General features: G+C 37.3%; 1 protein-coding gene across 1 annotated transcript; it reads right to left on the reverse strand.

Annotated features, from left to right (window-relative positions):
• Positions 1 to 4,781: 4,781 nt before the first annotated feature.
• On the reverse strand, positions 4,782 to 5,750 carry LOC123784965 (olfactory receptor 5M11). The gene has a single exon (XM_045786502.2). It carries the CDS (start codon positions 5,748 to 5,750, stop codon positions 4,782 to 4,784), a length of 969 nt encoding a protein of 322 aa, XP_045642458.1.
• Between the last annotated feature and the right edge of the window lie 8,353 nt (positions 5,751 to 14,103).

Consider the following 14,103-nt stretch of genomic DNA (forward strand, 5'->3'; position numbering starts at 1 on the left):
AACTTCTTATGTATCTTCTAATCCCCCATCCCAACTTCACAACTTTATTTAATATTTTGGCCCTATTATCGAATATACTGTGAAATGTACACAAAAAATCACAAAGTGGACTAGGAACATAGTACAGAAAATGATCACTTCTGCCTATTAAGGTCTAGCAAGGTAACTCATAGGTGATGACTTTATATCCGTGGTGCCTTGATCAGGTGAGGAAGAAAGAAAAAGGCATCTTTCACATAGGAAGGTATGAAGTCATAATTTTTATTGTAACCACATCTGTTCCATGTGAGTGTATATCAGGTTGGTGGGAGAATATTCTTGTGCACTTGAAATCACTCCTTCATTAAGACTGATACTTAAGACAGTCTGATACTTAATGAAACAACCCCGATTCTAATAACAGATGGGTGGATAAACACGTACTGGTAAATTTTTAAAATGTAATCCTATTCAATAATAGAAAATATATCAAATTATGAATTCATAGAACAACTAGATGATTCTCAAAAATATTTTGCTAAGTCAAATAATATACACACAAAACACCATATATACTTTAATTCCATTTATATGAAATATAGTTAGGGAAGCACATTATGATTACCAAAGACTGGGAATACAGGAAAGTAACCATCAGCAAAGGGATAAAAGGAAATTTTGGAAGTGATGAAATGTTCTATATCTCAGTTGTGGTGGCAGGTATATGGATGTACACATTTGTCAAAACACATTGAATTATACTTAAAGTGGACATTTTTTGCATGTGAATTACACAGTAATTAACACTTTTAAAAACCTATAATATTTTATTACTATTATTACCAAATAAGAGTAAGTTAATAAAAGAAGTTAAAGGGCTTGCTCAAAGGACACATATCAAACTTTAAAAGCAAAACTCAAATTCATTTATACCCATTATCTATTATATAGTACAGGGTATCCACAGGGATGTGTTATTTGTGAAGAAAAATATATATTCATTAATAGAATAAAAGATTAAAATTATATGATCATCTCAACAGATGCATAAAAAGCATTTTATAATACTCAACGTCCTATCATAAAAACTCTCAATAAATTGGGTCTAGAAAGAGCATACATGAATATAATAAAGACTATATATGACAAGCCCACAGCTAATATCATATTCAATGGTGAAAATTTGAAAGTTTTCTCCTATGGTCAGAAACAAGACAAAGGTGACCACTATCACCACTCTTATTCAGCATAATACTGGAAGTCCAAGCTAGAACAACTAGGCAAGGAAAAAAGCATCCAATATCAGAAAGAAAGAAGGAAAAATGTCACAGCAGATGATATGATCTTATACATAGAAAACCCTAAAGACACTATCAAACAACTGTTAGAATAAATGAACTCAGTAAGCTTATGCAGAATACAAAATCAACATGCAAAAATAAGTTGCGATTTTATATACTAACAATGAAATATTTGAGGAAGAAGTAAAGAAAAAAATCCTGTTTACAATAGCACCAAGAAAAATAAAATACTTAGGAATAAATTTAACCTAAATATTAAAGATCTGTACACTAAAACAACAAGTCTTTGATGAAAGAAATTGAAGACATAAATTAAAAAGATATCAAATGTTTACGGATTCAAAGAGAGTTAAAATTGTTAAAATGTCCATACTCTCCAAAGCCATCTGTGGATTCAATGTCATTCCAGTTAAAAAAAAAAAAAAATCCAATGACATTTTCACAGAAACAAAGTAAATAATCCTAAAATTCATATGAAATCACAAAAGACCTCAAATAGCCAAAGCAAACATGAGAAAGGACAAAGCCAGAGGCATCACACTTCCTGATTTCAAATTATTTTACAAAGCTATAGTAATGAAAACAGTATGGTACTGGCATTAAAAGAAACAAAACAAAATGAAAATTAAAAACCAGACACATAGACTGACGAAACAGAATTGTGAGCCTAGCCATGCATATAAGGTCAACTAATATTTGACAAGGGAATCGAAAATACACACCGTGGAAAGGATAGTCTCCTCAGAGTGGTGATGGGAAAACTGGATAACCATATGCAGAACAATTAAATTGGACCTCTATCTTATACCACACACACACAAATTAATTTAAAATGAATTAAGGGCTTAAGTATGAGAGCTTCCATAAGAAAAAAGTTCTTTGACATTGGTCTTGGCCATGATTCTTTGTATATGACACCAAAAGCACAAGTAACAAAAGGAAAATTAGACTACTTCAAACTTAAAAGCTTCTGCACAGCAAAAGAAACAATCAACAACGTGAAAAGACAACCTATGGATTGGGAGAAAATATTTGCAAACCACATATCCAGGAAGAGGTTAACATCCAAAATACATAAAGAACTTATACAACTCAATACAAAAAGCAAAGAACCAATTAAGAAGTGGGCAAAGGACGTGAATAATTTTTTCCTAAGAAAACATGCAAATAGCCAACAGGTAATTAAAAGGTGCTCCACATCACCAAACATCAGAGAAATGCAAATGAAAGCCACAGTAAGATATAAATTCACAGCTATTAGAATGGCTATTATCAAAAACCAAGAGATAACAAGCGCTGGAGAGGATGTGGAGAAAAAGGAACCCATGTGCATTTGCTCATGCAAATTTAAATCAGTACAGTCAATATGGAAACAGTGGGGAATTTCCTCAAAAAATCAAAAATAGAACTATCATGTGATCCAGCAAGCCCCCTTTCTGGGGATATATCCAGAGGAAATGAAATCATGATCTTGAAGAGATATCCGCACCCCCACACGAATTGCAGCATTAATCACCATAGTCAAGACATGGAAACAAGTGTCCATTTGCAGATGAAGGAATAACGATGATGTACAATGGAAGACTATCCCAGCATTAAAAAATGGAAATTGCCATTTGTGTCACCATGGATGAGCCTTGAGGGTATTAGGCTAAGTGAAATAAGTCAGAGAGACTAAGACTGTCTGATCTAACTTTTATGTGGAATCTGGAAAAGTCGGACTCACAGAAACAGAGTACAGTCTTGGTTGGCAGGGCTGGAGATGTGAGAAATGGGGAGATGCTGATCAAGAGAACAAGCCTTCAGTTGTAAGATGAGTAAGTTCTGGGGAATCTAATGTACAGCATGGTGACTACAGTTAACAATACTGACCTGTATCCTGGAAAGTGCTAAGAGAGTAGATCGTCAACGTTTTCACAACTACCACCACTACACACACAAAAAAGATCATGCTTATGTGACACAATAGATGTGTTAACTAATCATCTTTTGATAATCATTTCACAACATAGACATGAGTCAAGTCATTAAACTGTACACCTTAAGCAGACACAATGTTATATGGCAATTTTATCTCAATAAACTGGAAAAAACACTAGGCTTAGCAAATTTCCAAGATTAAAATCATAAGGCATATGTTCTCTGACAACAGAACTAAATTACAAATGAATAACAATGAAATATGTTTTAAAGTTCCAAATATATGGTAATTAAGCATGGTATTCTAAATAGCCCATTGGTTAAAGAAGAAGGCACAGGGGAAATAATTTTGCAAACTGAATGTAAAAAGTACCAAATTTAGTGATTTTCAGCTAAAGTAGTGTTTAGGTAAACTATATAAACATTTATATAAGAAAAGAAGTAAAACTCAAATCAATAATCCAAACTTGCACTTAAAAAGGTAGAAGAGAAGATAAAAGATAATGCCAAGAAGATCAGTAGGGGAAGAAAGGGATAAAGAAAGGGGGGGTAATCAGAAGGGGGAATGAAACATGAGAGACTATGGACTCTGAGAAACAAACTGAGGGCGTCAGAGGGGAGGGGGGTGGGGGAATGGGATAGGCTGGTGATGGGTAGTAAGGAGGGCACGTATTGCATGGTGCACTGGGTGTTATATGCAACTAATGAATCATCGAACTTTACATCGGAAACCGGGGATGTACTGTATGGTGACTAACATAATATAATAAAAAAACATTAAAAAAATAAAAATAATAAAAATAAAAATGTAGAAAAGAAGATAAAAGATAATGCCAAGTAATTCTTGAATTTTAAAATCCAAGTGACACCGAAAGTATTTTTTCTTTTCCCAGACCTGAGTGTGTAGATTCAGGCTTGCAGGTCAGAAGGAAGAAGTCGGTCCCTATAGTTCAGAGGCCTCAGACAGGATCCACGAGCTCAGAGCTAGGAGGAAAAAGAGATCACTCTATGCCTCTCTTCCCACTCCCATACTGACCACTATAAAAGCACATTCACAAGAAACAGGAACCATTCTCATGACCCATGGGTTTTGGTTTTATTTAGTAGCTCAGAGAAGTACAGAAGGATGTGTTTTCATAAAGACTCCTAGTCCCAAAAGATAGATGGTAATAAGAATAGAATAAATCCAAGGAACTGAGCTGAGAGCATCTTTATCCCGTTAATCGTTGTAAGCAATAAGCACACAGGAATGTTCCATGCCATATCAAGTGGGGATTTTCACTTAGAACAGACAGTGCTCCTCAAAATGTGCTTGCAAGTCACCTGTGATGTAATTAAAACCCAGATTTGGATATAGTGGATCTAAGTGAAAAATATGGTGCTAAATTTCTAACAAACCCCAAGATGATCCCGTTGCTGCTGGCCTGTGGACCACATGTTAAGGGACAAGAGCCTAGATGAAGAAGTGAAACTCATTTTTTCCCCAGACCTGAGATTTTTAGCTGAGATATTTGAGACATATTCATAGAGAATATCAAAATACGTCATCAGAATACAAGGATATTTGAGCCAAAAGTTTAGTTATGATTTATTGGAAACTGGAGGCAGTCCCATCTTAGTGACCACATTTCTTCTGAGGCCATTCTTCAAGGCTTGCTTTACATCTTTGTTCCGCAGACTATATATCAATGGATTAAGCACCGGACTTACAAAGGTGTAGAAGATAGCTATGATTTTGGATTCCTCAACAGTCTTATCTGTGGGTGGTCTTATATACATGCAGAAGAGTGTCCCATAAAACAGGGTCACAGCCATCATGTGGGAACCACAGGTGGAAAATGCCTTGCGCCTTCCCTCCGCTGATCTGATCCGGAGGATGGCAGCAATAATGAAGGCATAGGACACCAGGATGATGCTGAGGGAGTTGGAGAGGTTGAAGCCAGCTGATATGAGCATGGCGTGCTCTTTGACGTAAGTATCAGAGCAAGAAAGCTTAATCAGCGGCGGGTCAGCACAGTAGAAGTGGTTGATGACGTTGGATCTACAGAAGCTCAAGCGGAAGGTCAGGACGGCCTGCAAGAGCCCATCTGAGAAGCCGTAGACATAAGGAAACGTGGCCAAGCAGATGCAGACTCTCCTGGACATTTTCATACTATAGCGCAGGGGGTTACATATGGCCACATAGCGGTCATAGGCCATTGCTGCCAGCATGTAAAACTCAGTGAGGAGAAGCGCGATGAAAACATAACACTGTGTAAAGCAGCCAGCAAAGGTGATGGTCTTCTTCTCTGATAAGAAATTAGTCAACATCTGCGGGGTGGCATTTGAGGCATAGCACAAGTCTACAAAGGCCAAATTAGTGAGGAAGAAGTACATGGGTGTGTGAAGGCGAGAGTCCAGCCTGATCAATAGTATCATGCCCAGGTTGCCCAAGAGGGTGGCGAGGTACACACCCAGAAACAGCACAAAGAGGAGAGGCTGGAGCTCGGGGCGATCTGTAAACCCCAGGAGAATGAATTCCCTTATTGCACTGTCATTCGTGATGGACATTTTCTGAGCGTCCAGACCTGCGCTGGAAACAATAGAAATAAAGCAGACAGGAAGGTACAAATCATATTACTGACTATTGAAGTGATTTTTTTCTCAGTACCTCCATGTGTCATTCAAAATGAATACTACCCTAAACAGATTCTGTACTTCTACTAACCCGTTATTTCATTTGTCTTTGTATTGAATTACTACTGTATTTCTCTAGACACCGATGGTTATACCTACAGCTATACTTAGAGATAACTATACTTATATCTGTTCCTATATCCATATATACAACTGAGCTACATATCCTCTTTCTCTCTGCAATATTTTTTGCCTCTCAGACTCTACTTATCCTATAAGGCCCCGTATGTTTGATGCTTCCAGCACACCCTACATACTTCTCATTCATTCTGTAGCACATTATATCACCATAATATGTCTATTTTCCATTCTTCATATTGTCCTTCCTCAGGGGCAGGGACAAAGTCTAGCTCATTATTGCACTGTGACTTCTTTTTCTTTTTTTTTTAAGATTTTATTTATTTATTTAGAAAGAGAGAGCATGGGGGGGTGGCGGGGGAGGGGCACAGGAGGATAAAGAATCTCAAGCAGACTCAGCCGGTTGGGAGGCTTAATCCCACAACACTGAGACCATGACATGAGCTGAAATCAAGAGTCGGACGCTCCAGGAACTGAGCCACCCAGATGCCCTGCGCACTCTGACTTTCTATGTACGGAATTTTAAAAAGAAAAGAGAAAGAAACAGTGTAAGCATGAAAAATGGATTACTTACAAGTGTTTTTACTCCTCTCTCTATCCCCACGGAGCTTGACATGACCTCACGTCCTTACGAGAATGAAGAGCTTTGTGAATGTTAGCGTACAAAAAAATTTCTTAGAAAGCTTTTTAATCAAGAAAAGTCACAGAAAGTTTGTTTAAGAACCCCTTATATGGAATATGGGGATCTTCACATGTAGCAATTATCCAGGAAATTATGAAGCAGATGTTCCCAGATTCACAATTTTAAAAGGCGCAGTCACAGCAGTCTCGTAAACTTACAGCAAATAAATGAACAAAGAATCATCAAATCCTATTAATTCTCACTCCGTATTTTGCAAACAGTCTACAGTGATGACATAATGTGTTGATAAGTTTTGCATAGTTGGTATTTAAGTTGTTAATCACAACTTTTTTTTTTTTTTTTTACAGTTTTACTTATTTTTTGAGATAGAGAAAGAGGCAGAGGGAGAGAGAAGCAGACTCTCCACTGAGCAGGAAGCCAATGCAGAGCTTGATCCCAGGGCTCTGGGATCGTGACCTGAGCTGAAGGCAGACTTTTAACTGGTGTCCCAATCACAAATTCTATCTCTCTAGGGGTATGACAATCCCCATGGTTTTTAGCGGTCCTTTACATCATTACTAGTGTTGAATTTCCTCTTCCTTGCTCTCAAATGCCTTTTTTTGCCCTTTTTCTCATATTCAATTTTTTAAAACTTGCCCGATTCTTATCTCATTTCAAAATGAGTCACTGAAAGTTTTAGAGAGCCAGTGACAATGCCTTTTGCACTTTATCTCCTTTATCCAGAAGGGTAAGTACTTAACATTTGCTGAATACATAACAGTTCCTGATAATGAGCAATGATCCTTAGTCGTGAGTTTTCATTTCCTCATTTGTACGTGGGAAGGATAACATCTGTTCTGCCTGCCTCTAAAGTCATTGTGGACATCAAACTAGATGTTCATAAAATAAGTGTTTATTGATACTCAACATACCATGTAATCACATGGCCCTGCGGATGCCAAAGCGAACAGAACCTTCAAAAATTCCTGCCCTTCCAGCTTTCGCATCTAGTGGACAGAGGCGCAGAGTACCGCACGTGAGTGAACGGTGATTCAGACGGCAGTGTTACAGAGAGAAATGAACAAAACGGAGTTTTGCGGAGCGGGTGTTCAACTTTTAAATAGTAACATCACTGAAGTTCTCATGAAAAGGTGACTTTTTTTAGCAACAAACTGAGGGAGGATGAGCACAAGCAGTAGGCTTATTTTAAGAAGGGTGTTCTAGGAAGAATAAAGAACAGAGGCAAAGGTACCATATGTGATCTTTCTTTGGAACTGCTAAGGATGTGTGTACGTGTACAGGTTTCATGCAGAGGAGTGCAAAAGTCCCAGCTTAGACGTTCCCTAAAATGTAAATGATTCACTTCTTTGAAAGCCTGATTCATCTCCACTTACGAGTTTCCTACCAAGAATAGCAATGACCTTCACTGCAGAACAGGAGTCAGTGGAGACTTGTAGCTACTCTTCCAGAAGTGTCTAGCAGGAAATTACCCTTTAAACAGCATATTTCTTTAAATGACATCAACAAGGTGACTTAGGGGATAATTTCATATTCGTCTGCACCCAGGAAACCCTAGGAAGGGTGTAGATGGTGATCCCAGGACAGAGAAAAGTGGAAAAAAAAAAAAAAGATCAGTATGTGGACATCTCAGATTTATAAAAGGCACAGAAGGAAATTGGACTTCAGAGGCTCATTTGCAGAAAAACTCATTTGTTGCATGTCACTTAATGACTGCCTATGGGATCTGAAATGGTGTTGACCCATGAGCTGGGTGAGATCCAGAAATAATCCACTGGAAAGTAGAGCAGAAGTTCTGATAAGTTGAGACAGACACAAAAAAGCTAATAAATAACATGTGTTTGCAGAGAAAGAACATCACAGATGATCCAGCTGCTTGTGTCAGGCCAGAGTGAAAGGTGAGCATCTTCTTAACAATGAGTTATGGGTTTAGTAGCTTACAACCAGGAAAAGTCCCTAACTAATGAGGAAAGAACCAACAAAGGTGTTGCAGAAGGACAGTACAAAACTGCAAGTGGTAAAACCTGGAACTAAGATTAGCTATATAATAAACAGGGTCCACTACAAAATAAGAAAGTCAGTTATTCATGTTCAAAACTTATCAAGCATTTCAAGATGGTGACAGGGCATGAAACCTAGCTTAACACGCTTCTGAAATCAGGGTAAGGTCAACCGCACAAGGTGCTTGCCCATGAAGCCAGGTGTTCTTAGAACACAGAGACTACCAGAGCTGGGGATATACAAGGAGGAGAGCACTCCAGTGAAAAGAAGAACTAAAAAGAAGAAAAATTATTTAAAAAAAAAAAAAAAAACAACCTCAGGCAAGGATTCGGCCCTGTGAGAATGTGCTAGAGAGCAACACAGCTCAATGGGCTAACTGTCTAGACAAATTCTGTAGCCCGTTCAATTACAAGAGAATGAGAAAAGACTTTGTTCCTTAAAAAAGGGAAGTAAAGTTAAGGAAGAACCCTTAGCAAGAATGCAGTGAAAGAATGGTCCTGAGGCTTCTTCCTTTTCTTTAAAATAGGATGCTTATAAAAAATGTAATGAAACCATTGAAACTATGGATCCACAAGCAGGATAAATGCACAAACTCAAAATCTTGCCAAAAAGTAAATAAATAGATAGACAGATGATAGATAGATAGATGATGATGATAGATAGATAGATAGATAGATAGATAGATAGATAGATAGATGATAGATAGATAGATGATAGATAGATATAGATAGATATAGATGATAGATAGATGATAGATAGATGATAGATAGATAGATGATAGATAGATAGATAGATAGATAGATAGATAGATAGATAGATAATAGATAGATAGATAGATAGATAGATAGATGATAGATAGATGATAGATAGATAGATGATAGATGATAGATAGATATAGACAGATAGATGATAGATAGATAGATAGATAGATAGATAGATAGATATAGATAGATAGATAGATAGATAGATAGATAGATAGATAGATAGATGATAGATAGATGATAGATGATAGATAGATAGATAGATAGATAGATAGATAGATAGATGATAGATAGATGATAGATGATAGATAGATAGATAGATAGATAGATAGATAGATAGATGATGATAGATAGATAGATAGATAGATAGATAGATAGATAGATAGATAATAGATAGATAGATAGATGATAGATAGATGATAGATAGATAGATGATAGATAGATAGATAGATAGATAGATAGATGATAGATAGATGATAGATAGATAGATGATAGATGATAGATAGATAGATAGATAGATGATAGATAGATAGATAGATAGATAGATAGATAGATGATTGATAGATAGATGATAGATAGATGATAGATAGATAGATAGATAGATAGATAGATAGATAGATAGATGATAGATAGATGATAGATAGATAGATGATAGATAGATGATAGATGATAGATAGATAGATAGATAGATAGATAGATAGATAGATGATAGATAGATGATAGATAGATAGATGATAGATAGATAGATATAGATAGATAGATAGATAGATAGATAGAGATAGATAGATAGATAGATAGATAGATAGATGATAGATAGATAGATGATAGATGATAGATAGATGATAGATAGATGATAGATAGATAGATGATAGATAGATAGATGATAGATAGATAGATAGATAGATAGATAGATAGATAGATAGATGATAGATAGATGATAGATAGATTGATAGATGATAGATAGATAGATAGATAGATAGATAGATAGATAGATAGATGATAGATGGATAGATAGATGATAGATAGATAGATAGATGATAGATGATAGATGATGATGATAGATAGATGATAGATAGATAGATGATAGATGATAGATAGATAGATAGATGATAGATAGATAGATGATAGATAGATAGATAGATAGATAGATAGATAGATAGATAGATAGATGATAGATAAAAAGAAAGGGACTCATAAATCACCTGGCTCCAACTCTAACAACCTTCTGTTAGAGTAAGCTCTAACCCATGCCGGAAAGGGTCCTTGTTTTTTTCTAAAACAAGCAGAACTTCTGCTTTTTTTGATTCTTCTGTACCAGTGACAGATCTGTAAAATATTATCCAGGAAGATCAATGGAAATTTCAAAAGCCAGTTTTCAGGGAAATTAGTTGTGTTTCAACTCAGGAACTGAGAACATAAGACATTACCTGGACATATTTCACACAAACGAGGTGCAAATTGCTGTGGCTCAGTTTGAGAAGTTTTGCAATCTCCTCTTGACTAAAAATAAAGAACATAAAAACACAAACACTTACTTCCAGTTGTGATATGCACCTCTTTTCTCACCTCTGATTAGGAAGTTCACTGAGGCCTTTCTAAGCTATGAAATGTAGTTGCATTTATACCAGGATGTGGGACGTACAGATAGGTCATCAAGCAAGTCTCAGAAGAGCTGGAGAATAGCTTCAATGAGCCTTATGTGGGGAATCAGGCCTCTGGGGATTAATTAGGACACTCTGGGATCAGAAAGCTAAATCATATGCCTCGGTCTTATTTTCCATAATTTCAAATTGCATATTTGTCCTAAGATCTCTGGGGAAGGCACTCCAAAAAATGTTCATATTCAAATGTTGACAATCATCTGATTTTTCCATTTCTTTCTTTCACACTAAAACTGTTTCTTCACCTAAAATGCAGAGCGTTCAGAATGTCTCCTCTGGTAAATATCAAAGTCCTGAAGAGGGTCAGGCACAGGTAGAATTGTGAAACACACAGGGCATCGGCAAATGCCTTGGTGAGCACTTCCTACGTGTGGACAGCTTTCACGTAGGTAATCGAATGTCCTCAAAGTAACCCTAAGAGGCAGGGTCTCCATCCTGAATGTTCAGCTGAAGAGACACAGTCTCCACTAAACCAGCAGTGATGGACTAAGTCCCCCAGTGCCACAGAACTACTAAGCAGCAGGGTAGAATTCGATGCCCGTCTTCACAGGCCCACTGGACTTCATTGTCAATTGTAGGTAGCTGCCATGCCTCAACCTGCAGTCACACGTTGTCCTGCTACCCATCTCTGGATTTAAATATTCCCTGAGCTTCCCGTCCATCTAGCACTTTCCTTATTCCCACCAGATTCAAGCTGCTTCTAGCAGTAGGAAAGGCTCAAACAGATGGCTTTCAAAGATGCTTTCTCTGCCTCCACAGATCCGACATCAGAGCACTGTGCCATGTGCTCTTAGCTCTGCCGCCATCCCTGTCTAACACATTCTGTTTAATTACCTGCCAGTGTCTCTCTTGCCACCACGACATTGCAAACCCTTCCAGGCAAGGACTATGCTCTCAGCATCTAGCCCAGGCCCTGGGAGATAATAGTTCAACAGACACTTGCTGAATAATATAAGGAATGTGTAATGTGTACTTAATTCTGTGAACACACAACAAATCTTGGTTCTTCCTTCCCCAAGTGACTTTGTGTTTTATGGAGCATACTTCTTTCTCCCTCACACATGAAATCTCTAGAGAGATGAAATGCAATCAGTGACTAATTTGTTTAAGAAACCACAGGAAAGAAATCAAAATAAGGGTAATTAATTATAGGGGACAGACACTGAACCCTCAATATGTTTCGGGTATCAGGCTTAGCACCTTGCAAACATTAGTTCAGCTATGTCTCACACCACTCCACAGGGCATGAGTACTCTTATCTTAATTTACAGATGGGAAACTGAGGCTAAGAGAGATTAAGTAACTTTCTCTGGTAGAGGCAAATTGTAAATTGTGATCCTGGGATTCAAACAGGCCAATTGATAGTCCTTGATATCACATTGTTGATAGTTGGGCAAAGAAATGTGACAAGCTCACACCATGCTAAACATCCTCCAAGTTTACTGGCATTCATTCATTCATTCATTCACCCACAGGGTTAAGAACATTCAGGGAAAGCCTTGTGTTTACCACTGTACTGCCAATGTAGAGAGGATCAGAAAAAGTGAAAACATTTGTGTCCTTAAACAGTTTCTGCTTCATGGTGGGAGGGATGAGGTACGCATATTAAAGTTTCACAGCAGGGTTTTCAATTGGTAGGAATTCATGAAGATCATGGTGGAAAGTAGTGCAGAGTAGAGTTTGCCATCAAATAATTATAATGCAAAGGGCATAAAGATAATTTATTCGTCAATACAGATTTATTGAACCACCTATATTCTATGTTTGGGGAATATGCTGGCTTTAAAATAATGAGCAAGGGGTGCCTGGATGGCTCAGTCAGGTAAGCATCCAATTCTGGGTTTCAGCTCAGGTCATGATCTCAAGGTCTTGGGATTGAGCCCCACATAAGTCTCCACGCTCAGTGGGGAGTCGGCTTGAGGATTCTTTCCATCTCCCTCTACGCCTCCCTCTGCTCATGTACTCTCTTTCTCTCTAAAATAAATAACCTTGAAAAAATAAAAATAAAATAAAATAATAAAATAATGAACAAAAACTTGCTTTCTGGAGCTCACAATCTGGAGATGATAAAATTATGAATCAAAGTTGTTCAGAAAACAACTTTAATTCAGGTTAGCAAAAGGGAAAAAAGACGAAAAATTTTTTAAAAAAATACAAAATAAGTTGTTAGAAAATGTATCTAAGTATGTATATTCACAGTAAATTATGAAACTCAGTAATTAAAAGACTCAGGACCTGAAAGCAAAAAGGTACAAATATATATAATAGGAATCAACTAACAAAAACAACGAAAACTGCTGGTGACCTATGACTATCGGCAAAAACACTTCAAATTCTAATCACCCAAAATGGGATAGAAAATACAAAATGATAAAAGGAATAATACAAGTTTGTTATTGGACGTGAGATAATAAAATGGAAAAAAATTACAAAGAAAAATAAACACGTTCATAAGCATCTCTCTCAGTTTTTTTATATGAAGCAATAAAACATTTGTAAGGATACTGAGATATTAAAGAACATTAGCTACATTGACCTGGACTTCATAGAACTCTGCTCTGCTCAGCCAATCTCTTCTGAGAGTGTTTTTTGTTTTTTTTTCAACATTATTGACTTACAGAACTTGTAGTCTCAGGAGAAAAAGCCAAAGATGAGAAGTAGGGTGCCACGACATGGATGGGTGTGCAAACTGTCCATTGGGAAATGGACGACCTGTAACACCTGAAGAGGGAAAAACCTAACACCCCACTTTTGTTGCTGTTTTCTCTGTGAGATGTGGCAGTTTCAAGTTTGGGGGTTGGACCAGTTTGCAAAAGAAAGAGAAGAAAGAGAAAGAGGGAGAGAGAGGGAAAGAGAGAGAGAAAGAGAAAGAGGGAGGGAGGGAGGAAGGCAGGGCAAGAGGGAGAGAGGGAAGGAGGAAGGAAGGAAGGAAGGAAGGAAGGAAGGAAGGAAGGAAGGAAGGAAGGAAGGAAGGAAGGAAGAAAAAAAAGAAGGGAAAGATGAGCGAGGCATGAAGAACTGATGACGAATTGTAATATACGCGAACCCCCATGTCAGGAAGACTTGTGATGGCAAATGCCAAACAG

The sequence above is a fragment of the Ursus americanus genome, chromosome 24, assembly GCF_024610735.1.
Source record: "Ursus americanus isolate L20-20 chromosome 24, mUrsAme1.1.p, whole genome shotgun sequence".
NCBI lineage: Eukaryota > Metazoa > Chordata > Mammalia > Carnivora > Ursidae > Ursus > Ursus americanus.

Excerpts from the sequence above, each read along its gene's own strand:
- LOC123784965 (XM_045786502.2), bottom strand. The coding sequence starts at position 5,750 with ATGTCCATCACGAATGACAGTGCAATAAGGGAATTCATTCTCCTGGGG.